This window comes from Lissotriton vulgaris, chromosome 1_1 (genome assembly GCF_964263255.1).
Source record: "Lissotriton vulgaris chromosome 1_1, aLisVul1.2, whole genome shotgun sequence".
NCBI classification, from domain to species: Eukaryota; Metazoa; Chordata; class Amphibia; order Caudata; family Salamandridae; genus Lissotriton; species Lissotriton vulgaris.
This window is the reverse complement of record NC_141685.1, coordinates 833195190-833222603: the sequence shown is the minus strand read 5'-3', so window position 1 is coordinate 833222603 and position 27414 is coordinate 833195190. Positions and strand designations below refer to the sequence as shown.

The 27414-nt window shown below is 43.2% G+C and overlaps 1 protein-coding gene across 1 annotated transcript in view; it reads left to right on the top strand.

Moving 5' to 3' along the window:
• ABCD3 (ATP binding cassette subfamily D member 3) overlaps nt 1-27414 on the top strand; it is a 370248-nt gene that overhangs the window by 212280 nt on the left and 130554 nt on the right. Inside the window, exons 9-13 of the mRNA XM_086957398.1 lie at nt 4480-4622; nt 10526-10595; nt 11248-11317; nt 20565-20662; nt 20748-20839. Of these exons, the coding sequence (XP_086813524.1) occupies nt 4480-4622; nt 10526-10595; nt 11248-11317; nt 20565-20662; nt 20748-20839 (473 nt within the window). The remainder of the gene's footprint in view (nt 1-4479; nt 4623-10525; nt 10596-11247; nt 11318-20564; nt 20663-20747; nt 20840-27414) is intronic.

The following is a 27414-nucleotide window of genomic DNA, read 5'->3' as shown; positions in this document are numbered from 1 at the left end:
CTCGCCCAATAGAAACAAGCATTTTCAATGCAATCTGTCTCGCCTTTGGGACCTTATATGTATTTAGCTATGCAGCACATTTGCCTGGGTGCTGAAACATCTACTGTTCTTTATCATGGAGGGAAAGTGTGCACCAAACTGCGTGGCACGCCAGGTATGGGGACACATGGAGAGAAATATTGCCTTTCAGCGGGAAATGGTATGGTCCAAAGCTCTGTTTTTAATATAAAATCAGGGCCTTCGGTGGTCATATCACTGAAAATACATGATTTAAAAAATATATTTATTGCCTCTGGGTGCTTGTGTGAGACAATTTCTGCCACCTTTCCCAGGGCATTACTCTGGTAGCAAATATCACAGTCCTATCCGAGTCAAAGGCCCTTCTGTCTAATGGATACATGCAAACCTAAGGAGGGTAAGATGGGCAGAGGAAATGGCACCAGAAAATAGTTGCGTAAACATTATACTAAGTAATCCTGGTGTAGAGGACCCTATAGTCAGCTTGCTGGACCTAAATAAGATACATCCTAACTAAATATCCTAGTGAATCTCACGAGTATTGCTATACCCTGAAGGCCTAGAAGAAACAGTGGTTGCCTTACGAAGTAAAGCGGTCTAACAAAAATGTGAACAGGCTTTTGCTGCAGCTAAGAACTAACCCACAAAGTCAAGATCTAAAAGTGGCTGACAGTTTTCAGAGGAGTGAACTGAAAAGTAACTTTGGGCTTTTAAAAATCAAATGATGATGATTACTGTTCAGAGCTCATCAACACCAGTAAATGGAAATAGTCTGCAAACTTCTGACAAATGGTTAATGCATCAGAGCATAAGCTACGTAAAGCCAATAATATAGACATTAGCAAGCAGGCTTGGGTGTACTTCTCGAGATTTGGGGCCTCCCCATGCCTGAAAAAATGCAGCATAAACGACGTAAATGACATAAGTCCCCACAGCTTTTGGGATAAAAGCCCCTATATTTCGTGCACAGCAGTCCAAAGTGAAACCACGAATTGGGGTAATCAGCAGCAAGCGCCTTAGCACACAATAGCAGCTCGATTGATTTAACTGACCATAATCAATCAAAAACCTCCTTAAACAACCATATATCCGTAGCGATATTCATAAATAAATGATCAAATCATGGACTAATTGTGCTCCGAGCCTGAATGGGCTCCTCAGGCTGTGTTCGAAAAGGACCCTAAGTTGTAGGGTAATAGGCTCACAATATTGTATAGGCATATCCCGCAGACCGAAGACATTCCCAAGTCTTAGAGGGGCTCGATAATCCCTCCAATTGTTAAAACCGGGGATCCTGCAAACCTAGTAACTATCATCTGATTGCATTAATTGACATTGAGTTCAAACATTTTGCAGGCTGCTGTTTAAAAGACCTTGAGTCATGGGTCAACACTCAAAGGATTATCCCCATGAATCGAGCAGGATTCCACCAAAATAGGGTCGCCTATGGAATCGGCTGGCCTCTCCATGCTCATGACCTGCACCATAAAGACGCACTTGCTTCTGTATGTGGGCTTTGCATGCAGATTTCAAGGCAGCATTTTTCTGGATCCAAAGCTTCTGAGTGTGATAGAATTTTTATATTAACCCTTTCGCTGCTGATGACGAGCTCAGCTCGTCATCACCCACGGGTGTCGTGTGCTGATGACGAGCTGAGCTCGTCATGAATAAATGGCATCAGTGATTTTCCAGCACAGGGCAAAAATCCCCGCAGCAGCCATGTGGTTAAGACACTTGGTTACAGATAAAAGTGGATGATTGTAGCTCTCTTTCAAGAAAAATTGCAACCATGGAAGGCTTAAAGCAAGGATGCATTCTGGCCTCCTTGCTTTTTAACCTGTTCATTTTTTTTCTCTGCCGGGATGCTTTAAAAAGTCAATTCCCACTCACCTATACTTGGAAATAAATCCCTATCTAATCTTTGTACAGACGAACTGGTGTTGCTAAGTTGAACAAGCGGTTGCCTGTGCTCTTTTAAAATATACAAAGTCAAACAGGTTAGAGGTGAACCTAGAAGAAAAACAAAATATTTTTAGAAAATTACTGAGCAATCCAGGCTCATGGCAGATGGGCGGCACTAACATTGAGAACGTCCCAGAATGTAAATACTTTGGGTTCTGGTTAGACTCAAGATGGACCTTTCATAAACAAAAGTAGTGCATTAGAAACAAGACCCAGGCCCTCCAGGCTGCCATTTTGAGCTTAGCAACAGTGCTTTGGGGTCCTAGCATAAAACCGATCCTCCAGGTTATGCAGGCGAAGACATTACCAGTCCTATCACATGGAAGCAGAATCTTGGTGGCAAATGATACTAAGTTGCTGGATGCATTGATAAGAATTTAAAAATGTGTTTTACAACTACCACAATCAGTCTTGCGGGCTCATGTCCCTGTGGAATTCGGACTTCTTAAGCAACTTGTTTCTAGGAAAAACGTGTTTATCAAGTTGTGTCACGAGATCAGAGCAGCAAGTTCTAACACACTCAATGATGTGATATGAAATGAGCTAAACTGTGCCGGGGTCAAAGCCCGATACTTGAAACCTGCTTAAAAACCTACATATCTGGGAGGTAAAGTCTTTGAGCACTAGCTAGAATGAGTTAAAAAATAAAGTGTGGAACATCCGTGCATGGTTCATGGGCAGACTCTTGGACAGAGAAGCACTTGGCCAGCGTTCTCATGCCTGCATGGCGTTACCAACCAGGCATTTTAATACCCTGAAAGTTCGATCTTGCAGGCGGGTACAGCAGCCTTGAATCCGTTAAATATGGCACTGAATGTTAGATAACTTAAGTTTCATGTCAACATTCTTGCCCATTCTTAGGCCCCTAGAGAATGAAGCCTGAAAGCAGTGCTTTTTCTGTCTTCCATTGCATACAATTTCTCAGCCCAAAGTTGATTCAAGATGAACTTTATTCATAGTAATGCTTATTTTCTGCGATTGTAATTGTTTATACCAGTTGTACTACCTTTTTCACGCCAACTTTATATTATGCTTCGTTTTCATTAGCGACAATATATAGTAATCCGAATTGTTAGGATGAACACAACCTACACCTATAAACGTCAAATTGGCACTTTTGAATTTCTGCATAGGCACATTGGAACTTTCTAAACTAATCTGTGTTCTACAGCAATTTCAAACTTCTAAATAAAATCTTTTTGTATCATGTTACTCTTTGATTCTGTATTGCTTTTTATCCTATGTTTGTCTTGCAAAGGTTTTTATTAACCATGCAATAAATAAATAGCTATTCTTGTTGTACAGATTTTCTCTAAAGCATGGCAAAAAAATGAGTCACCTGTGAAAACACACATTATTTTGCTAAGTGAGACCATTTTTCTCTGTGGAGAAATTCCTTCTTCTACCTATCAATCGAATTTGATGTTGCTCCATTTACCTTCCCAATTGGGAGACAATTTACTCCACCCCTAAGCTGAAGTTAAAATGTATAGTTTGGGGCTTCCAAGAAATGTATTAGATAGTGGCCCTTTCTAAAAGGCAAACCATTCCCTAGAACACCTACTTCCCACCCCTTGAGTGCGAGTTATAGCTGAGAAAATCTCCATGATTTGTTGGAGAGCTCTGGACTGGCAAATGGGTTTACACCTACCAAGAATATCTTTGTGTATTCTTGGCCGGCATAAAAAGGTAAAATCCGTATATTGTTCTTATATGATTGAATTTACCTCTTTTAATAGAATCCATTATGGTTGTAGAAATACAATACCTGCTAGGAAGGTAGAACTAGCAATGGGTGCTTATTGCACTTAGAATGTTTAACTGTCCTAAAAAGAATATTAAATAAGTAATTGTGTACATTTACCAGACTGTTGAAGCTGCTTTACTCTGGAACCTGTTTACAATTGGAATGGTTTCTTTTCAGGGCTTGATTGTTGCCTAAACAACATAAAGAGATTGTGCCCGGAGGCTGTTGAAGGTGCTCTTGGCACTGCACAGTGAAAAGTTCACCTTGATTTCATTTATAATGTTTTGGCTTTTACAACTTTACTGGTGATTATTCAGTTAATAATGGCTAGCTCAAAGATATTTGAACATTGTCCTCCATAATTAAGCAATGGCCAATGAAGAAGCTCTGCAAAGGCTGCCATTATATCATTTATATGAAATATGGATTTTCATACCACTGCTTTTTCTTTAAAAAAAAGTGCTCAAAATGTAATATTTTTACTATGTGAGTGGACATCAGTGTTGCAAAATAAAATGTGCTTGGTGCTAGTGTGGCAATAAATGCATATATTGTTCCTCTGGTTAAATCCCATGATTTTACTCTTGTAGGAGGAAGATAATGTACGTGTTTGTGCCACCCCATCCTGCATTTAGTTCAAGTATGAATTTGTCATCCGTTAAACAGTTAGCTTTGTTAACCTTTTCGTTTTATGTCTATTTACGAACACGTTTCTGTGTCCTTTTCCTTATTATCTTTTTCTACTTCTGTAGGGGCCTGCTAGTATGATGGCCTACTTGGTTGTATCGGGACTGATCCTTACACGCCTCAGAAGACCTATAGGGAAAATGACCATCACAGAGCAAAGATACGAAGGAGAATACAGATATGTCAACTCGCGGCTTATTACAAACAGGTATTGCTATTCGAATAAAGGTTAACTGGAAAAACGTTGCACTTTTTGTAACATGCCATACCCTTTTTTTCAATTTGTGAATGAAGCTCTCATTCCACAATTAATGCACTAAATACTTTGTTATGAATCAGAAAAGCCAAAGAAACCATGCCCAAAGTGGCAGCTTAATTTCAATATTGCCAGTAGTACATTATGTGAAACGCTTATTAAATATGAAAATTTGTACAAGATGGAACTTTGTCTTGAAAATTACTGGAAAGAAAGTCAATCCTGTGGTTTTGACCAACATCGGCAAAGCCATTAAACAACGGAGCTCCGGATCATAGTACTCAACACTTTTTAAAGCAACAGTATTTTACTTCCTACATTAGAAGATAGAACTCTCATTAATTTTTCAGGAGAGAGTGTATACTTCTCATTTATAATTGTATCTTTAGGATTGTATACACGTTTTCGATTTCAAAAGTTTTTATTGGTTGTTTCAAAACATAGCATACAGAGGCAAAGCTATAAAGCAAGTGTAAAAACACCATATCAGTAATAAATGATATTAACAATAGCAATGGTGGATAGCTTGCAGAGAAAAGAAAAAAGACAAAAGGCAAGGGACGGGTAAACAAACAGAAAATCCAAGTGAGAGTGATGGATAAATATTGCAGTATAATGAATAAGCATCAACCCGCATATACCGTGGCTGACATAGAGCACGTGTTACAGCCGCTTAGAGTGTGTAGTGAGGTGGCAACGCCAGAGAGGCTTGTTGGCCACGTAACTAGGTATGTATAAGGGAGCTGCTGCGTTTGAGGTGGGACAGTAGGGCTGCGTGACAATTGTATAGTTCATGGAGGTTTATTTGCACTAAAGTAGTTATCAAGAGAAGCCCACATTTGTCTGTGAGGGGGGCGCCAGGGAGTGTTTTGAAGGGAGATATCATCAGCACCTCAGTAGTATGGGGTTCTGTTGGGATGCACACATCTAAGATGAAAGTAGGTGGAGACAGGGTTTAGTTTGGCTGAAAGTATAATAAATAGCTTAAATTACAAGTGATGATAGAGGCCAACATAGATGCATATTGTAGTGGTAATCTGTGCCGAAGGATATAGCATACATTTTAACGTTTTAAGCTGAAACAGCTGGTATTGTTTTGCCAAAATCAGTACTTTCGTTGTAGCGGGTACATTGTGATTTAAAAGCCATATTTTTACTTAAAGTCCAATTCAAGGTCGATCAGCAACAACAGTAGAGGACTTTATGAGGCATCTGAGTAGAACCGAGCAGGTGCCATCTTGGGCAGACTCTAGTGGATCTCCTGTATTTTCTCCTGTTTTGAGGATGTGCTTTCTTGCAGTGAGTGAAAGAGGTCGGTACTCTACATATCTGGTAGGCAGTGAATACCCTTCAGTAAGAGTGGTAAAGCCACCATACACTGCTCTAGTAGCAACTTGTGTGTAGTATGGGGTTCTGTTCTGATGCACACATCTAAGATGAAAGTAGGTGGAGACAGTGTTTAGTTTGGCTGAAAGTATAATCATTAGCTTAAATTACAAGTGCTAATAGAGGCCAACATAGATGCATATTGTAGTGGTAATCTGTGCCGAAGGATATAGCATACATTTTAATGCTGTGTGATCCCTTAAAAAGAGGCAGTTTGGTCTGTAGTGGGGAATAATTTTTGTTACACGTTATTGTGCTTCATGCTATCAAATACGAAAAGTTAATACTGTTGATCGATTTCTCGCCCTCCAAATATTTGACAGGCCAATCAATTGTAACCAGCATTGTGTGGAGTGCGTGTTGCTGTGTTCCCTCTACCCACTTATTATGTTGCCATAAACGAATACATTATTTAATGGTAGAATGCGCACAGCTGCAGACACATCTGAAAATGTCAGTTAATTGGCGGATGTGTTAAATAAAGGCCGATGTGTGAAGGTGTACAATGAATGAATGAAAGGATGGACCAAAAGAAAAAAGGATTAATGTAATGTCTTAATTTCAGTCATCACAAGAGGCCATACTAAAAAGCATAGTTTTAAACCCAGCTGTGAAAAAGTGGATTATTATTTGGGGTGAATGATAGTGCACTTCAAGTAATATTACTATTCTTGTGAGGTCCAGTAAAGGTTGCAGTAATTTAAACCAGAGCTTAACCCCTTGTTGCTATGGCACAGAGTAGACAGATTTAACTTTAAAGAAAAAAAAAAGAGTAAAATATTTTGAAGCACCGTAACAGTGAGTCAAACACAGCACAATAAAAATCTCACTCCGATTTTTAAAAATGGAGAATATTGTAATGAACAGAAGAGACAAAAACGACAAAAACCCAATAGGGTGAACCAGAGATATGAATTTTTAATGTTTGGATTAAGTTTTAGCATCAAAGCATCAACCGTATGCACCTGCTCGCGCTGGCTGGGGTCAAGAGTAAGGCTCGAGGCCCACCAAGAAGGAGAGTGGGTCAGATACGAGACCCAGGTAGGTCCCATTCAAAAAACTACCTTCGGACTTTGAAATATTTCTGTATAAAGGTGGTCATTGACAAGTTCTGTGGGGCAATCTGAATCCGAATCAGGGCTTGGCAAGGGAGGGTTGCTGAACAGCGAGGTAGTTGACGAAGGTGGGAAAGCTGCAAGTGAGTGAAGTATTGAATCTGTGCTCTTGAAGGTTTTGCAGTCGGTCAATCTGCTTTGGCTCAGCTTTCCTTTTGGTGAAGCCTTCGATGCTCAGACTTACAAAGCTTTCTGGAAATAAGATCTTCAGCAGGGCAAAACTAGGAAGGTGAATCCAACCAGATTTCTACATTGATGGCTTCTGCTCAATGGCACTCTCGGTCTCCTGCCGGTTCTATAGAGAAAAAAGTTGGCAAAAGGTATTACAGTTCCAGCTTTTGCAGTTTGGATAGCAGGAGTACACGGACACTTTTGTAAGGGCGCCAGTGATTTAGAGATGCCACTTAGGGACATGGACTCACTCTAACAGAAGCCACAGCAGGGTCCAGGGCAGGTCCAGTAAGACCTGGCCAGCTGGGTTCTTCAGGAAAGTGGGGCTTCTTGCAGTTTTGTGTCCCTATAGCATCGCAGGAGACCAGGCTACTGACCCTTGGAGTCCACTTCTCATATACATGGGAGCAGGTCCAGCCCTTGGGTCTCATCACAGATCACAACAGCATGTGCAATCCTTCTGCCTTCCACAAAATCCAGAGATGTTCTAAAGAGGGTACTGGGCGGGTCCTACAATTATTCCTAGTGCCGGCCTGTTGGTGGGGGTGGGGGGTACTTCTGGCCACACCCTTACCAATTGGGTAAAAGTTACCAGGGGTGCTCCTACCCACTATTGCAGCACTTCCTGAATGCTTTACTGTACACTATGCCACAGTGCCCCTCTCTACCTAAAACCAACATGGAAGAACTTTATGCAGAGCTCCCTGTGCCCTTCAGCGGTATGGGTATGCCCGACACAACCCTCCCCTGTGGTCTCTCAAAACCACTTATGGGTTAGCTTCCCCTCCTCCTGGGTTTGTAGACAAACTGGCGATAAAAACAACTGGTAGGAATGGCCTGTGACAGGGTAGGTGCCCTTTGAATTTAGGTTACTTGACACATTCTAGATGGCCATCCTGTCGGGAGTGGAGAGGAATATTTAACACATCCAAGCCTTTTATATACTATCTAGGAGAAATACACATCTCCCCCCTGGAGAGCCAATAACACTCTGGTTACACTGAACACTGGCAGACTGGAACATTTGGCTCTGGCAGGAAAATGACAACTTTCTAAAAGTGCCATTTTTAAAATAGCAATGTAAAATCCATCTCGACCATTAGTTAGGATATTAAATTACTTTTAAATACATCCTTGAATCATTAGTCTAGCTATTCCCAAATTGACTTTATACATTATAAGGTGTTGTGGTATCAGCCAGTGCATTTCTATGGGAGAACTAGCCCTGCCACAGTAAAAAAAAAAAAAAACGTTTTTTTTTTTTAAATACTGGCAGGTCATGTAAAACAGAAGTATACATGTTCCACTCTTTAACTACCATGCACCCTGCCCAATGTGCATTTAGGGCTTACCTTAGGTGTCACTTATAATGATTAAAAAAGACGGTTAGGCCTAGAAAAAGCTTAACTTTGCCAGGTTGAAATGGCAGTGCAGTTTTAAAACGGTGTACCCAGGCTGCATGATCAGATCTGAAGACATGTTTTACATTGTCACTTTATTGGTGGCACAATATGTGTTGCAGTCCACTAGTGATATTTAACTTAGTCTCTTTTTACACTTCTGTACCATATAGGAAGGCCTTATAGGCAAGCTGAGTAAGCCAATCAGGAGGGTATCCAGTATAGACATGTTTTAGGGGTCTGAGCACACAGCACAGTGCTCATTCTAGGTATAAATGCTAGAAGGAAAAGACTAAAACCTGTTTGCCAGTTAGAGCAGGCTGTGCATATATTGTGAGAGATGTCCATGTCTGAGCTAGTTAAGGTTTAATTTCAATATGGTATCTCCTCTATAGCTGTCTCTCTATTGTTTAATTACTGGCCTCTGGCCCCCCCTGCAAACTTGGCATATCCAACCAGGAAACCCCTCTGTAATCCCAAAAAGGAAATTTAATACAGTTAAGCCTATACATCATTGACACAAGATTTTATAAGACTGTATAAAAATGCCTCATTACTTTTTGCTACCCACAGTATGATAGGGAGGCTGTACTGATAGCATCAGCTTTACTCTTCCTCTCCTGCCTTTCATTGAAGACTCCCTGTTCATTCCTTAGTCCTAAGGTCCCTCAGAAAAGTGGCAAACCAGCTACTTGGAAAATCCAACAATCCTACAACCCAATGATTGCCCTCATCATTTCTAGCATAATGGAGTGACCAAGCAATGCGGTACAGTGGCCAGCAAAATCATGAATGTAACTGTTCTCTTTTGCAACATTGGTTTGGTAATCAACTTGATTTGTAGTGTTTCAAATCACAAGATTTTTCAAACAAATATATGTGTATTTATCATGTCCCTTTGGTTGAGGGATTACAGTTTAAATGTGCTCTCCCCGAGTGCATTCTTTTTCCAACCTTGTGCACTTGAGTAACCAACATGATTTTTAAAGGCCAAATTGTGATGCAAACTTTCGATTCTTACCCATTCATATCACTTACATGGATCAGGGCCTCCTTTTGGATGTGCAGGGCAAAGCCTGTTCTTTATATAATATGAATATTTGAAGAGAATTACAGCCTCTTGCTCCTGCACCTGACTAAAAACTTTTGTTATAAACCATTGAAAGTTGTATCACATGCTGTTAATGTGACGTGTGCTCTTGGATGGTATAACTTAAAATGCAATTTACTGATCCCATCCCAAAGCCATAACTATTACTCCGATTATCAAATATGTATGCATTGTAGTTAAAGGGTACTTCAAGATGCCTGAAATAGAAGAACGCAGGGTGACTGGGCCTGTAATGACACTCTGTATTGAACCTGGCAAAAATACAGGACGTACAATAACCAAACTTTGTCTCCAGATTAAGAAATGATTCAAATTCAACTCTATGCTGGGCAAACCGTGGTGCCACAGCCCTGTCATTTATCTGATAAGGGTCCAAGAACCTGGCTGACAGTGGCTGCTCACGCCGTACAACAGAATCTAACCAACCACTCGGTACTCAAAACCTCTCTCACTTGAATGGTTAGCAAAAAGCACTGTTTTACTGTCCTCCAAACCAAGCACCTGCAGCAGGCATACCACCATTCTATTTGTGTATGCCAGCATTCTGATAGTTTTCTTTTCACATCAAAATATGATAAACAGAAAATATTGTAGCAATAGCAGATTATTTAAAATAATGCAGCATTAAAATGGATTCCGTTGGTAAATGTCCTCGTTTTGTTTTTCTTTCAGTGAAGAAATTGCCTTTTATAACGGAAATATGAGGGAGAAACAAACTATTCACAAAGCCTTTCACAAATTGGTAAGAGCAGAATATACTGCACGCGGGTGACTTAATTAAATTTAGGAAATGAGCATTTTTTTAATTTTTAGTATGACGGTTCCATTCATTGGACTGCAGTCTCAGTGCTTTGTTTCATATGCTGTGCGTAGCCAAACATTAACAAAACTAAGTAAATTATTTAGCCGGCAAACATTTCATAAGCTAGTAGTTTTTAAACTGGCATGCATTTATTATTTTTACGTTACTGCCCAAGATTTAGTTGCCAAACAGGTGGTTATCATGTCTTCATATCTTCTTCAGTTCAATGAAAGATGAATATTGTGTCCGTTCTTGTTGGTTTTGATTGTCATTTGGACTGATGCATAGGTTGGATACATACAACCTGGGCTTTAATAGAGTATATTTGTTGCTGGAACATCTTCACAGTCATGGAAGTTGACTTTTTCTAAGCCTAAAATCAGCAGTCAAGATGACCTTGCTCTTCTACTGTTGGGCATTGCTGCTTTTAACTTCTCTGGTGACAGTCACAGCAGACGTTAGCAATGAAATGTGAATGAATGCATTCCCAGTACTCGCACTCCAGAATGAGTATTTTTTTTTTATTTGCATGCAGATTTGAAGGTTGAGTTTCTTTGTTACATTTAAGTGTACCCTGTATTTGTTCTGACAGGTTGAACATCTCCATAACTTCATTTTATTCCGGTTCTCCATGGGTTTTGTAGATAACATCATTGCAAAATGTAAGTGCTTTAAATGTTTTCTATGGCAACATTTTCTTACATGTGATCTCCAAGCACCTAGTTTAATAAAGAACTCTCACAGTATTTTAATTCTAAATTTTGACAAGGTATTTTGCATATGGAATAATTCGTTCCACAGGGCACTCTCCAATCAGGGTCTAAATTACCTGGATTTTAAACTTTCCACATATTTCCCATCCATGATTTCAAGATACTCAAATTGCCTCTGTACCTTTTTTCAATTATCCTGCAGTGATTTAGGGGACCAAGAATCTGGGCTAAAAGATGCACTCCAAAGACCTATTTTTATCATTCAGAATCAGCTAACTTTTTTAAGGGTATGAAAACTAATATCTTTACCAAACCACTTTCAAACCATGCCAACTAGCATAATGTAGGGAACATTTCTCTTCCTGAACTCAGTAGTCACTCTGAAGAAGACTGTTGTCAAACATTGTCTTAATTAAACTCTGTGTGGCAAAATTGATGTTGTATAACTAGAATATTAATTGCATTAATTCGTATGAATGATCATTGTTAATTCTGTCCATTTCAAATAAGTATGAGAAAATTCGGTATCCTATTTGATATACATTACTTCCTTTTCTTTAGAAGCTTCTCTTACTTTATGAAAAATATGAGCATGCACTTCTATAGGCCAACATGATTTTAAAGTTGTCATGCAGTTTTTACGAAATTCATGGTTTTCTCCTCATGTGACAAAATCAAAATTTGCAAAGCTTTAAATTTACTGTTCAAAATAGGCTTTTATTTGGCCCATATTTTCACAGGAAAAAGCGATCATGCTTTGCCGGAATGTTCAGACTAATGTTTTGTAAACTTTAAATTTTAATTCAGTTTGGCAAATGAAACTTCAAACGAAAACACACAACTATTAAGGAAAACATTTTATCAGAATATATATAGATTATATCAGCCAATGTTTTACCTTTGTATGTATAAAAAGCAGCATGATATAGTAATGTGAACAAAAACTAGCTTTGTTTTATAGAGTTTTTGTTTAAAGAAAGTACATTGAAACTTAAATGAGTATTGGAAAAGACAGCCAAATAGGTATGAACCCTGATATTTTGAAAGCAAACACCCTGGTGGTGTGAATTCTCTATTTAAATGCTAAAGGTTTCCATAGCCCTCCGAAAGCCAAAATTGATTTAAAATCTAGTATGTTCTAGTTTTCATGATACTTGACATGTAAAAAAAAATTCCTAGTATTTTATTTTAAATGTATTACTGTCTTGTTGATTTGGTGAAGTCAAAGTTTTCAATTACAGTGATCATTCCATTGCAAATATAGCATAGCTTTTGTGAGGTCTTGATCACTCATCGAAAATATATTTTCTTCAATGTTGCAAATATATTGATTGATTTATGCCCATCCAGGGCTTTATAACATGAAGAGGAAAGTGGGACTATGAGTTTTGTGTTAATATTGTGGCCATATGGCGTTTGGGATCAATTTCGATCTCCATATTATTCTAACACTGTTATATTTTTATGATATAATTGCATATTGCACCCACTTTGAATTGGCAGACGCCGTCTGTACTGTACTTGCCCATCTAGGGCGCGATTCTATGACCGTAGTTATACAGTCGCATTGTGTGTTGATAATGGCCTTAGTGTGCTTTTTCAATAATTGGACATACACTTGAGTATTATTGGTAGCATAAGCGATTAACACATTGCGACTACAACCACTCTAAGATGGCGACCGCCACTTTTTCAATTTTTGTGATGGTAGTCCTATCTTTATGTTTACTACCCGTGCAACGCGGGTGTTTAAATGCAAGCTGATGTTTGTTGCCAGCGTCTCATTACTGACGAAGGCCGAGTGCCGAAAGCGCTATGTGAGAGATTAAAAGAACTTTGTGTAACCGATCTTTGGAGTGCTGCCTCCTGTTTCCCGAGGATTGCGGGGAGGGATTGTTGGAGCAGACATATATATGTATATGTATATATAATATATTCACTGGAAAAAACATAGGTTTCACACCAGTTATAGTTACCTGGAAATTTTATTGACATAAAACCATTGAAATTCCCACGTTATGGTTAGTTGGACTCACTACAACTTGCGCGTGTAATGCACTGCTGATGACATCACATATTACATCACTCATGACATGGTCAGTGACATCACTCATGACACCACTCATGACACCATCCAGTGAATGTGTGCCTTTCTGAAAAATAAACATGTTTTATATATGTATATGTATATGTAAAGGTCAATGGAAGAATAAATGTTTAAATAAGTGTCTTAATGGATGTTTTAAAAAAAAATGATTGGTCAACTGGCTTATTAAGTGTATCATAGTGAATACATATATTAGCGAGTATTGTTTAAATATTTAAATGTTTGTATCAGTGTTTCTCTTTGTGTATAAGTGGCTGCATGGGTTGGTGAGTAGCTACGTGTGTGTATATGGGTTATTAGATGGCTTTTATAGTATCAGTATAAGTGTCTGTATGATTTGGTGGGGGTGTTACTTAGCACACAGATGCATCAATGACTGACTCACTGTTTGTATGTGTTTTGAAGACAGCATATGTGCCGGACTGTATGGGTGAATGAGTGTGTATATGTATGTGTTAGTAAGTGAATGACTGTCTTACTAGTGTCTTTATCAGTAACTACATATGTTTTAATCTAGTATATGTGAGTATTGGTGTATATAAGTGAGCATATGTGAGAGTCAGAGATTGAAAGAGTTCTTGTTTAAATAAGTATGTGTTTCTATAAGTGATTGTTTAAGAGAGTAAGTATGTGTAAGTGTCCTTAGAAGTAAGGTGGTAGTGTGTGTATAGCTGTATATGCAAAAAAATGGATGTTCAATATTTTATTTGCATGTGTGAATATGTGTGTGAGCAACTTTTGGAAGACTGTCGGTGTGTTAACGGATGTATAGGTGTCACAAGGATGGTGTCATCAGTGATGTCATGAGTGATGTCACTGACCATGTCATGAGTGATGTAATATGTGATGTCATCAGCAGTGCATTACACGCGCAAGTTATAGTGAGTCCAACTAACTATAACGTGGGAATTTCAATGGCTACCAGTCCTTACAATTTTAAATTTTTTTTTTTTGTATTTATTTATTTTTTTTGCCCTGGAGCGCTCCCGGTGCGCGCCCCGGTGAGCGCCCCGGAAAGCGTAGTATTTTGAAGCGCCCCGGTGCGCGAACCGGGAAGCATCCCGTTAGCGCCAATGTCGCGATCGAAAACAACATCGTGACGCGTCGCGTAAGCGTGACGTATCTCGTAGCCGCGTGCGATGAGTCTTATGATGGGCTGCCTAAATGCACCCGGAAGCGCTCCGTGGTGCGGCCCAGAGCGCGTAACGTAAGCGCGCCGGAGCGCGTAACGTAAGCGCATCGGGTCATGTGACTTGAAAATAACACTTTTCATTGGTTCCTTATATTTTTTTTTTCCAAATGAGGAAAGCCCCCACCTTTTTTCCTCATTCTTACTTTCTTCTTTGAGAGAGAAAGAGCTATTTCTTTGTGAGAGACCAATAATGGCTACTCTACTTGCTGCTGCTGGTGCTCCAACACCACCACCACCACCAAAAGGACCACCACCACCTCTGCTTTTTGGTGGTGAGCAGGACGAAGAGGAGGAAGAGGAGCAGGAGGAGCAGGAGAGACAGTTTCTACCAGAGGAACCCCACCCATCTCATGTAAAGGAGCACTACATTTGGCAATTCTTTAAGTTTCCTGCAGGACTGAAGAAAGTTAATGCCCCTAAAGTAACATCTCTAATTTGCAAGAACATCCTTTCACGTGGCAATCCTGCTAAAATATATAGTTTTGGCAACCACACCATGATTCGCCACATGGAGAGGTGGCACCCAAATAATTTGGCCCAAGCACAGGTGAGAGCTATGGCTGAAAACCCACAGACCCCTTAGCCTAGCACCTCAAGTGCGGAATCATCTTTTGCAGCACCTGAAGGGCGTCAAATGGTGCCCAACATCCAAAGCAAATTCTCAAACTTCAAAATAGTTTGTATTTATTGTGGAGCTACTATTGCTTATGGTGAAAAAAAGTATCACCTTAATTAACAGAGCAGAAGAAAACCACAAGTGCTCTCACAAACGAAAGCAATGATTCTTTATTGTTTGTTTTTTTTTGCTCCCGTTGAGCCATTTTCAAATCCTTCTGTTTTTTTCGAAGTATTAAAAAAACAAAAAAATATATAAAATTGTTTTGAAAAACCAAAAAAAGTAAAAAATGTTCACAAAAAAAATATATAAAACAAAAACAATTACAAAAAAGTTCTTTTCAGAACTACCTCCCATTTATATAAAATGACTTAAATTTTTAAACTCTGCCATTCTCTTTTTGCCCAGCGGGACCCTTTTATAGCCCCCACATCAAACCTAGGGGGTCAGGGGGGGGTCTACCCTGCCCCCTTATGGTCATTTCCCCCTTTGTTTTGGCCACCTCTTGTGTCTCGATCCTACCAAGACACAAGATGGCGGCCGCTCCGGACTGTTTCGAATGTTTACAGACACCCAAGAACCAATCAGCTTTCTGCGCGCAAGTCGCGTGGCGCGCCCGGAGCGCGTACCGGGGCGCTGCCATAGATATATATTTTTTTTTTAACCTAAATTACTCAAAATCCACTGAAGCACATATCTTGAGACATAGCAAAGGCACATCGGGCTACCAGTCCCTACAATTTTGCCAAGTTTGGTGGAAATCCATTCAGCCGTTCGGGCTAAAAGTGAGGTCGACAGCGCCAATGGAAATTAACATGGGGAAAACATGTATGGAGACAAACACACTTTTCCACATTTATTCTTTCAGCAACATTTTTTAAGCTCAATTTTTATAATTTTAATAGAGAAAAAATACACAGTTCTGTTCAGCAAGATCCCTTTCCAAAATACACACCAGATAAAATTGGCATTTTTGGCCAAATGTCCAAACGCTCATTTAAATTTTGTTCCAATTGTGGTTTCAAAAGTAGCTGTCTTTTTCCAGCATCAATGAAGTAGTGCGAATATGATTAGGATTGTGTTCATACTGAAATGTCTTTTAAATAGGTCATTACCTCTGGTAGAAAATGTATAATTAATTTAATATTTTCTCAACCATTACCAGCTTATCTGTGTATTTTACTGAATATGCTGGGTTACAGAATTTAAGAAACCTACATATTTTCCAAGAACTAGCATATCCGAACAACAGTACAGGTTGCAATACACCTACCCCTGCTCTGTTGCTGATGGGTTATCTGGAGGGTTAAATACTTAAGTTTGTCACTGACTTCCCTTTTCTGGTCCTCTGATCAGTTTAAACTATCAGATTATTGTATATCATACCAATGCCTCCCATTAAGTGGCTCAAAGAATTCAACTAAAGCATGAAGAATGATCTTGATGCTTAATGTTCATTTCCTCTAAAGGTGTCGCTGACAAGTTCAAGTTCAGGAATTTGTATAGCGCACTACTCACCCAGAGGGTCTCAAGGCGCTTGAGGGAGGGTGGGTGCATTACTGATCGAAAAGCCAGGTTTTTAGCTGTTTTCTGAAGGAGAGGTGGTTCTGTGTAAGGCGGAGGTGAGTGGGGAGAGAATTCCAGGTTTTGGCTGCTAAGTAGGAGAAGGATCTTCCTCCAATGGTGGATCTATGGATGCGCGGAATTGCGGCGAGGGCTTGATTGGATGATCGTAGTTGGCGGGTGGGTGTGTAGAAGGACAGTCGTGTGTTGAGGCATTCGGGTCCTAGGTCGTAGAGGGCCTTGTGTGCGTGGGTGAGGAGACGGAACGTTATTCTCTTGTTGACGGCAAGCCAGTGGAGGTCTTTCAGGTGACCGGAAATGTGAGCTTGACGGGGGATGTCCAGTATGAGTCTGGCTGAGGCGTTTTGGATGCGTTGAAGTTTTTTCAGTAGTTTGGCTGTGGTTCCGGCGTAAAGGGTATTTCCATAATCCAGTCGGCTAGTGACCAGTGCGTGGGTGACTGTCTTTCTTGTTTCGGTGGGGATCCAGCGGAAGATTTTTTTGAGCATGCGTAGGATGTTGAAGCATGAAGATGAGACGGCATTGACTTGTCCGGTCATCGAGAGGGAGGAGTCTAGGATGAAGCCCAGGTTACTTGCGTGATCTGTAGGTATGGGTGCTGTACCCAGGGCCGGTGGCCACCATGAGTCGTCCCATGCAGAGGGGGATGATCCTAAGATGAGGACTTCCGTTTTGTCCGAGTTTAGTTTCAAACGGCTGTTCTTCATCCATTCGGCTACTTCTTTCATTCCTTCGTGTAGATTGGTTTTGGCGGTGTTTGGGTCTTGGTCTTTGGTGAGGGAGAGGATCAGCTGGGTGTCGTCTGCGTAGGAGATAATGTTGAGGTTGTGTTGGCGCGCGATGGATGCGAGGGGACTCATGTATACGTTGAAGAGGGTGGGACTGAGTGATGATCCTTGTGGTACTCTGCAGATGACTTTGGTGGCCTCTGATTTGAATGGGGGGGAGGCGGACTCTCTGGGTTCCTCCGGCGAGGAACGAGATGATCCAGTCCAAAGCTTTTCCTTGTATTCCGATGTTGCTGAGGCGTTGTATGAGGGTGCTGTGACAGACTTGTGTCGAAGGCGGCGGAGAGGTCCAGTAGGATGAGGGCAGCTGTTTCTCCGTTGTCCAGTAGTGTTCGGATGTCGTCTATAGCAGCGATGAGGGCGGTTTCGGTGCTGTGTTTGGCTCAGAAGCCGGACTGTGAGGGGTCGAGGGAGTTGTTGAATTCAAGGAAGGCGGCGAGCTGACTATTGACGGCTTTCTCAGTGACTTTAGCATGGAATGGGAGGAGTGAGATGGGGCGGTAGTTCTTAAGTTCAGAGGGGTCTGCTGTGGGTTTCTTCAGAAGGGCGCTGAGTTCGGCATGTTTCCAGCTTTCCGGGAAGGTAGCGGAGTTGAAGGAACAGTTGATGATATCGCGGAGATGTGGTGCGATGATGGAGTCTGCTTTGTTGAAGATGTGGTGGGGACATGGGTCGTTTGGTGAACCTGAGTGGATGGAGTTCATCAGGCGGATGGTGTCTTAAGTGGTGATTGGGTTCCAGGCGCAAAGGTTGTGAGTGTGCTGTTTTGGTTCGGGGGTGGGTGGAGTGGTCTGTTCTTTGGACTGGTTTTCAAAGCTGTTATGTATGTCGGCGATTTTGTTGTGGAAGAAAGAGGATAAAGAGTCGCAGAGGTCTTGGGAGGGAGTGATGTCGTTGGTGCCGGCGGTGGGGTTGGTAAATTCTTTGACGATGTTGAATAGTTCCTTGCTGTTGTGGGCGTTGTTGTCGAGTCGATCCTTGAATGCTGATTTCTTGGTGGATAGGATCAATTGGTGGTGTTTGCGGGTGGCGTCCTTGAAGGTGGTCAGATTGTCAGTGGTTGGGTTTTTTCTCCAGGTTTTCTTGAGGGTACGACATAACTTCTTGGATTTCTTAAGGTCATCGTTGAACGAGGGGGCCTTTTTGCTACCTAGTTTGATCTGGTGGTTTTTCAAGGGTGCTAGTTCGTCAGCGCTGTGGGTGATCCATTGTGTGAGTTTGGTGGCAGCTTGGTTTGGATCCGATGATATGGCAGGAGGGTTTTGGTTAAGCGATGTGAAGAGTTGGTCGGTGGTGATTTTGTTCCAGTTTCTTCGAGGAATAGGTTGTGGGGGGTTGTGGGTCGTGGACTTTTTGTAGCTGAAGTGAATGCAGCTGTGGTCCGTCCATTGGAGAGCTGTGGTGTGATCGAAGGAGATGTGTTTGCTGGAGGTGAAGATCGAGTCGAGCGTGTGTCCGGCTAAGTGGGTGGGGGTGTTAACAAGTTGTTTGAGTCCGAGGTTTGTCAGGTTGTCCAGAAGGGTGTTAGTGTTGTTGTCGTTTTTCTTTTCCAGGTGGAAGTTGAGGTCTCCCAGTAGAATGTAGTTCTCTGATGTGAGGGCATGTGGGCTGAGGAAGTCAGTTATGTCTTCGTTGAATTGTGTGCGGGTTCCTGGTGATCTGTAGATGAGGGTGCCTATAAGTGTGGTCCTGGGGTCGTGTGGATCTGGAAGTGAAGGTGTTCGGCGGTCGCGAGGTTATCGTCGGAGCTGGTCGTGATTCGGATGGTGTTCTTATGGACGATGGCAATGCCTCCTCCTGTTTGGTTGATGCGGTCCTTTCGGATGATCTTGTAAGCGTCCAGGATGGCTATGGCGGGCGCCGATGAGGCGTTCATCCAGGTTTCTGTAAGGAAGGCGATGTCCGGCGATGAAGTGTTGAGTAAGTCCCAGAGTTCAGTGGCGTGTCTGTGGACCGAGCGGGTGTTCAGCAGGATGCACTTCAGGTGGTTAGTTGTGTTTGGGGAAGGTGGATTTGGTTTGGGTCCTGATGCTGGTGAACTTGCAGGAGTGGCAGGCGAATGGTCCATGGGTGTGTCCTGGCTTAGCTTTGCAGCATTGTGGTGTGCGACTGGGGTTAAGGGCAAAGAGGGTAGCGGCGTCATACGTTATGCGGGTGGAGTGAGTTTTGCGAGGACCAGGGGGTCTGGCGCTGGGCGCGGTCCAGGCGCGGACGGGCATAGACGGGCTTACCTTTGGCGCGCATGGGGCGTGAACGCTGCGCGTGAACGCTGCGCGCAAATGCATCTGACATATGTGGAGGGGGAGGGGCGAGGGAGGATCAGCTGGGAGGCGGGGGCGGGGTGGAGGTCCGGGCAGGGAGGCACAACAACAAACCACAAAATGTCAGCAGGCCAAAAACGAAACTGGATTGGGGCACAACCTGAAGACCACGCTATTCAATAATGCAATGAAATAATTTAATCAAAAGGCACAATGCAATTCTACTGACTGCTCGCTTTTTAAATATAGCGCTGCGGTAATTAAATTAACACGACAGCAGACAGGCACTAATGCGCGTTTTCGAGGCGAAATTAATTGAAATATTGAAAAATTGAAATATATATCTGGATTTCCCCAACTTCTTAAGCATGCACTTAACTTGCTATTTATGTAATGTCATTGTATAATTCTATGAAGTGGTTTATACAAATGAATTAATCTTACAAATTCCGATTAAGCACGTCCGGGGAGTGGCTTCACAGATTTGGTATTGTATGGATTTCAATTTCTTAAAAATCATATACAATTCCCTAATGCACAGTTAGTGACGCTCACCCTATTCTATTGAAAGTATACGAACATGTACTTGACTAATTGAATTGTGCACTACTGCCTTGGGTAACTTTATTTCAAATTAAACTTTTTCAGACCTTGCTACTGTGGTGGGCTACCTGGTTGTAAGCCGTCCATTCTTGAGTCTGTCTCACCCACGCCATCTAAAGAGTTCACATTCAGAGCTGCTAGAGGTACGCAAATATTCATGAGTAGTTTGATCTACTACTTACAGAAGTAGTTGTGTTCGGTTAGTAATTGTCTTGCTTGTTTCTTAAGGATTATTACCAAAGTGGAAGAATGTTACTGAGAATGTCGCAAGCTCTTGGCAGAATAGTCTTGGCAGGGCGTGAAATGACCAGATTGTCTGGGTAAGCTTTTCCACAAGCATTTAAAATGTAGCGCGTAAATGTTCTCTATTGCCTCTGTTTGACAAGCAGGCTCATAAACTATATATCAACAAAATGTCTGTTTTTAAACTTTCAGTTAAGCAGGAACACTCAGAAGCTGTGCCATCTTTGCGTTCTCTAGTTGAGAGACTTGATTTTACATTGTTTTATTATTGCAAAAATTACAGCAGGTTTGTTTGATTTCCCAGATTTGGAGCACTTTTATCCAGCCATGGCTTAAAAGTGAATAGCAGCCTTCTTTGTGTTTATAGACACATACATATAATGGAAAAAGCAAAGAGATGCCATTTTAGTTTCTCTCCCTTTTTACTGTCAAAGGCAGATGGATTTCTGCGGACTTTTTATTTTTACTATATTTTTTCTATCATCTTAATCTTTATTCACACATGCTTCTTTACTGCGTTCTGCATTTGCTTCATATAGTTTGTCTCAGTTTCAGTTGGTTTGTTTTCAGTTTAATTGAATGTTGCATAATTTTGTACATCTGCTAATTTTCTATCCATTTTATGCAGTTGCTTGGTTTCACAAATGACAAAGGAGGTAGGGGGTATTTACATTTAAGAGAGCAGTTTTTCGGGCAGTCTGTTATGCTTGAAGCGAGTAAAGACAATTTAACTAGTGTATCAGTACTGCAAGTGTTTTGTATGAGTTTGAGGAGGAGCTGACCCCTCCTTAAAATAGTTTTTTTATGCCAAAAAAGAAAGCACCTTTCAAAGTAAGAGTGGAGCGATATGCCGGGGTTAAAGCATCTAGTACCTTCAAATGCAGGACAAATTATGTTCCTTACAACAACCTCTTTGAGACCACATCCCAAACAGTCTTTTAATTTTCTCTCAGAATTCCAAGTCCCTCTCTAGCGACAGGCTTAGCATTCAGTCAGTTACTAGACATAGGCAATTCGAAGTCTTGAACCCTTGCCAATTTTCTGTCTTTATTCATGCATGGGAAAGGCTGTGTGCACAAAATAGATCAAGTGCTTTACACACACACACTGGAATAGGTAAAGATCATCAAAAAGGGTCTTAGCTGTGTTTATCACTATAGACTGTATGAGTCTAAGATTATATATTGGCCTCGGGGTGAATACACGTTTTTTACCAATATTCTGGTGTCTAAGTATTTTAGGCAAATCTTGTTTTGCCTAATCTGGCAACCCTTGTTAGGCCTTCCTGGGTACCTTCTGCTAGTTGGCTTTCCCTGTAAACCACTAAGTGTGTTATATAAACCCCTAGTAGATTTAGTTTGACTGAAAAGCTTGGGCAGCCACAGCATGTATTCTAGTCAAACCTAGAGTACCTTTCCAATTAACAATGTTTAGCGTCCCAATTCACAAGGCTACAAGTGTTCCCCCATAGGAGAACTGTGCTAGTAGTCATAAATAATCATTGAGTATTACAGGTAAATAACATTTCCTTCAGTGGTTTCATCACACTTAAGGACCTGACCTTCATTCATGCATCAACATAGTACCTCCTCCCAATGGTTGGGTCAACAAAGTGCTCTTCAATGCAGGAAAATAATCATCCAGTTGCTATGCTTTTAGGTCAACATTTCTTATTGACAACCCACCTGTTTCCTATTGTTCTTGAGGTGATTACCATATTCGTGACCCTGAAACTCTTTCACCAAAATTACTGGTGTCTATAGACGCAGTCACTGCAATGTTTTGGGGAGCTACTTCTACTCGCATCTAGTGTGCTGGTACACCATGGGCATTTAATATGATGTTTTGCACTTCAACATCTCCATCCCAGAGTTATTTTATTGGAGATAAAGATGACTGAAGTGGACTAAGTAATTCCACACAAATGAAAACATGCATTCTAGATCAGTCAAGGAAATAACTAGCACCCTAGAGCTTCTTGATTTTTCTGCTGTATGTTATTTCCTTTGGATGTGCTTTTGGCTTGCCTGCAAGAGAGCTCCTCGTACATGTTTCTTCCTCCATGTCATAGGAACGGATCAGGAGAAGTGCAGGCATATTCTTTATTGCTGCCTTATGGTGTTTATTTGGGATCTTTCTAATTCTATAACGGATATCCTTGTGAAAGATTCTGAACCATGGTGATCGTTCACCCTCCACCCAGGAGGAAGCCTAAGAAGCATTCCCAGAGCAGCTCTTGATCGACTGGAACACAAAACATCTTACAAAGTTGTACATAAACTTGTTCATAATCTTAAAAGGTCTCCCTCATCCCTGGCCAACCTCAATTATTATTATTTTGTTCGAGGCATGTGGGCTGCTGAATTCATATCTGTGCATAGATCGCCGCCTAGTGTTTGGTCCGGATGATTGCACATTGTTGTCCTGGAAGAGTCTTCGAAGTATCACGAGATAGGTGGCTCCTCCCCTGGACTACAGTGCGCATGGGCATCGACTCCATCCCCAGATTGTTTTTTTCCGCCATTGGTTTCGGATGTGTTTCGGTTCCCTCTGTCGGAATCGATAGTTGTTTAACTTACTTTGCTCGAGACCAAAAGGTCTTTAGGACTTGCGTCGGTATGGTCTATCGTTCGGGTTGTATTTCCTCGGCTCCGAACCAGCATTGCCCTTCCGCGTGCTTTCGGTGCGGACGGGCCTACACGACGCTCCAACCTACTTCCATCATGGAACGAAGTCCATTTAATAGGTGCCCGGTGTGTGCCTCGAAGTATCCGCATATCAACGTACACCCGGTGTGCAACAAGTGTTTGTCCCCGGACCACGACGAGGCCAAGTGTATGGCCTGCTCCAAGTTCCGGTCGAAGAAGACACTCAAGCTCCGTCGAGCTGCGCGCCTGGAGGCCCAGCGATCGGCACCGCCTCTTACGGACATCTTCGACGCAGAGGATGCCGGCGACGACGCTATCCAAGAGATCACAGAATCTAACCCGGCGTCGGAGGTCGAGGACGACGCGGAAGATGAGGATTTCGATGAAGTCTTCGAGGAGGTAGGGGACGACGACGGGGCCCTTGCCACCGTAGAGGATAGCTCGGACGATGAGCTTCCTCAGACTGACTCCGGGGCCGGCCAACATTCTAAGGCCCAGGTCGAGGGATCGCCTTCGGGCCTTCCCCAAAGCCTTGATTCACGTCCTACGGCTCCGCCATCCGGCCCGGCCACGGACATTGATACAGCACCACTCACGGTACAGAAACCGAAAGTGAAACCATCGGTCTCGACGCCGAGCGTATTGAAACCGAAAGCGCTTGTCCCGCTGCTCGGATGGAAGACTTCGGAGGCCTCGGCGCCGAAGACATCCAAGATGGCCGTCGAGCTCAAGAGCCACGCCAAAATGGCCGACTCGAAGGCTACTGTCTCGAAGCCGGAGGTTAAAAAGGCCGACGCAGCTGCATCGGCGCCGAAGACGGTCGACACGCATAAGGGTCGCCTCGATCCCACAAAGGCCGACGACCAAAAGAAGGCCACTCTCGACACGAAGAAGCGGCAGGACGACCCCAAGTCTCTCACTGCCTCGCTTCCACTCGACAAGGCCAAGGGGGCAACGACGTCGGCTCCGAAGACCGCGTCATTGGTCGCCATCCCGAATCCAGCTTCAGAAGACTCTCTCGAGCCGGTGCGTCCCTCCTCCTCGTTAACCAAGAAGGTTACGGAGTCCCTTCAACGTATTAGGGAGGGGGCCGCAGCAGTCGAGCCGAAGGACCCTGTGCCGCCCAAGCCTCTTCAGAAACCGGCAAAGACGCCAGCCCCTATTCTGTTCACGCTGCGCCAAAGACGGCGCCGAAGGCTTTCACACCAAAACCTGCGGCCGGAGTGCCCGTGAAGATATCTTCGACGCCGAAGGCATCGCTAGTGGTCCCAAGCCCGCGGCATCGACCGCTAGCAGAAGAGGAGCGTCAGGAGGTAATCATCGACGCCAACACGGGCAAGCTCTCTCTCTTTAAGAGAAAGATCACCCCTGAACCACAATTGGAGCATTACCAAATTCCACTTAAGAAAAAGAAGGACTCTGCTGGTGCTTCTGCCTCTATGGAGCCTGTATCACCACAGGCACATGAACTTTCACCCACTCATTCCCATGTGGAGGAGGGTGACGGCAACGACGAGGATGAGTATACCTATCCAGTCTACTCAGACCCAGAAGATGTGACTGAGCCATGGTCTGCTGGTGGCGATCCTGGAGACCCGCATTCAGGGCAGGAGCCTCAGCTGTTTTCAGCCAAGACTTCCCCAACAGAAGACTCTGCAGCTTTCAATGCCCTCATTGAAAGGGCGGCAGCCAATCATGACGTTGATCTACATGCTGACCCAGTGGACGTCGACTTCCTCTTTGACACCTTTTCAGTCTCTGAAAAAACTGTTAAAACTTTACCAATGCTAAAAGGGGTGTTAAAACATGCGGCAGAAGTCTTCAAGGAGCCCACCCGAGCAAGAGTCATCAACCCACGTATTGATAAAAAGTACAAGGCAGCGCCCACTGAACCTACTTACATCAAAGGACAGTTGCCTCTGGACTCCCTGGTTGTCTCCAATGCACGCAAGCGAGCCAACTCTCAAACTACGGGTGATGCTCCTCCCCCAGATAAGGAATCCAAAGTTTTTGAGGCTTCGGGGAAAAGGGTGGCTGCGCAGGCAGCCAACATATTGCGCATATCCAACACACAGGCGCTACTGGCGCTATATGACAGGGCACACTATGACACTCTAGAGACCCTTTTACAGCACTTACCCGATCAATATAATGAAGCAGCAGAAATGTTGATACAGGAGGGGAAGCTTATCACCAATGCTTCAATTAAGTGCGCTCTGGACGTGGCTGACAGCGCCTCAAGAGCAATTAACACTAGCGTTCTACTTCGTAGGCATGCATGGCTCAGGATATCCGGTTTCAAGCCAGACATTCAAACTACCATCTTGAACCAGACTGTAAACCCAGACCACCTGTTCGGCCCAGAGGTTGATACCACCCTCGAAAAGATGAAAAAGGACACCGACACTGCGAAGTCTATGGTTGCCTTACAGTCCCAGCAGTTTCGGGGTGGTTCTTTTCGTCGCTCCAATAATAGAGGCACCTCGAGGGGTCAACTGGCACAGTCAACAAAATTCTACAAGAGCACCACCCAACCTTCCTATACCAACAAGGGTCGGGGTGGATACCGTGGCAACAACGTCAAGGGCAGAGGACGTGGAAATAACAGCTCCAGGTCCTCCACCGCCAACAAACAGTGACGCCTTGTCACTGCCCCCCGACCACACAACACCGGTCGGGGGGAGACTCCAGCAGTTCCTGCCCGTGTGGAGGTCCATCACCACGGACAGGTGGGTCAGATCTCTTATCCAATACGGTTATTGTCTGGAGCTCACATCCACTCCACCCAACATACCCCCAAGAAACCGTCCTATGTCCGGCGAGCACTTGGCACTTGTTGCAGCAAGAAGTCAACGTCATGCTGCAAAAAGGGGCAATAGAGCTCGTGCCTCTGCAGGAAAGATGTACGGAGTCTACTCCCTGTACTTTCTGATTCCAAAGAAGGACGGATCCCTCAGGCCCATCCTGGACCTCAGACCGCTCAACTTTTACATTCTGTCAGAACATTTCCATATGCTCACGCTGCAGCAAGTTCTCCCACTGCTTCAGCAGGGGGACTTCCTAGCAACTCTGGACCTCAAGGATGCGTACTTCCACATTCCACTGCATCCTTCACACAGAAAGTACCTCAGGTTTACCATTCAAAACCAGCACTACCAGTTCAAGGTTTTGCCTTTTGGGGTCACCACGGCGCCCAGGGTTTTCACTAAGTGCCTGGCGACGGTGGCGGCGCATCTAAGACGTCAAAACATCCACGTCTACCCTATCTGGACGACTGGCTCATTCAGGCAAAGTCGGCCCAGCAGTGCGCCGCCCACGTGTCCCACACCATTCACCTTCTGCACAATCTGGGGTTCTCACTGAATTACCCAAAATCCCATCTCCAGCCCGCCCACATACGGCAGTATCTGGGTGCGACAATCAATACTCTGGCGGCCACGGCTCCGCCTAATTCAGTGAGTCAACAGCATTCAATCGCTGATCCAACGATTCAGACCTCAACACTCGCTTCCAGCAAGAGTGTTCATGCAGTTGATAGGCATAATGGGCTCCTGCATCTCCATAGTCCCACACGTGAGACTACATATGCGTCCGCTTCAGGAGTGCTTAGCACGTCAGTGGACTCAGGCTCACGGGCAGTTACAAGACCTAGTTTTGGTGAGCGGTCGGGCATACAACTCTGCATTGGTGGAATCCACAAAACCTTTGCAAGGGCCGACCGTTTCAGGAGCCTGTGCCGCAGATTATCCTGACAAAGGACGCTTCTCTCCAGGGATGGGGAGCGCATGTACTCCAATACACAGTGCAGGGACTATGGACGCTACAGCAAAAGAAGATGCACATCAATGTTCTGGAACTGATGGCGATCTTCATGGCCTTGAAGGCATTCAAAGTACATCTGTGCAACAAAGTCGTGTTGATCCGGACGGACAACATGACGGCCATGTACTACATTCAGAAGCAGGGGGGCACACACTCTCCGCAGCTGTCTCATCTGGCTCAGA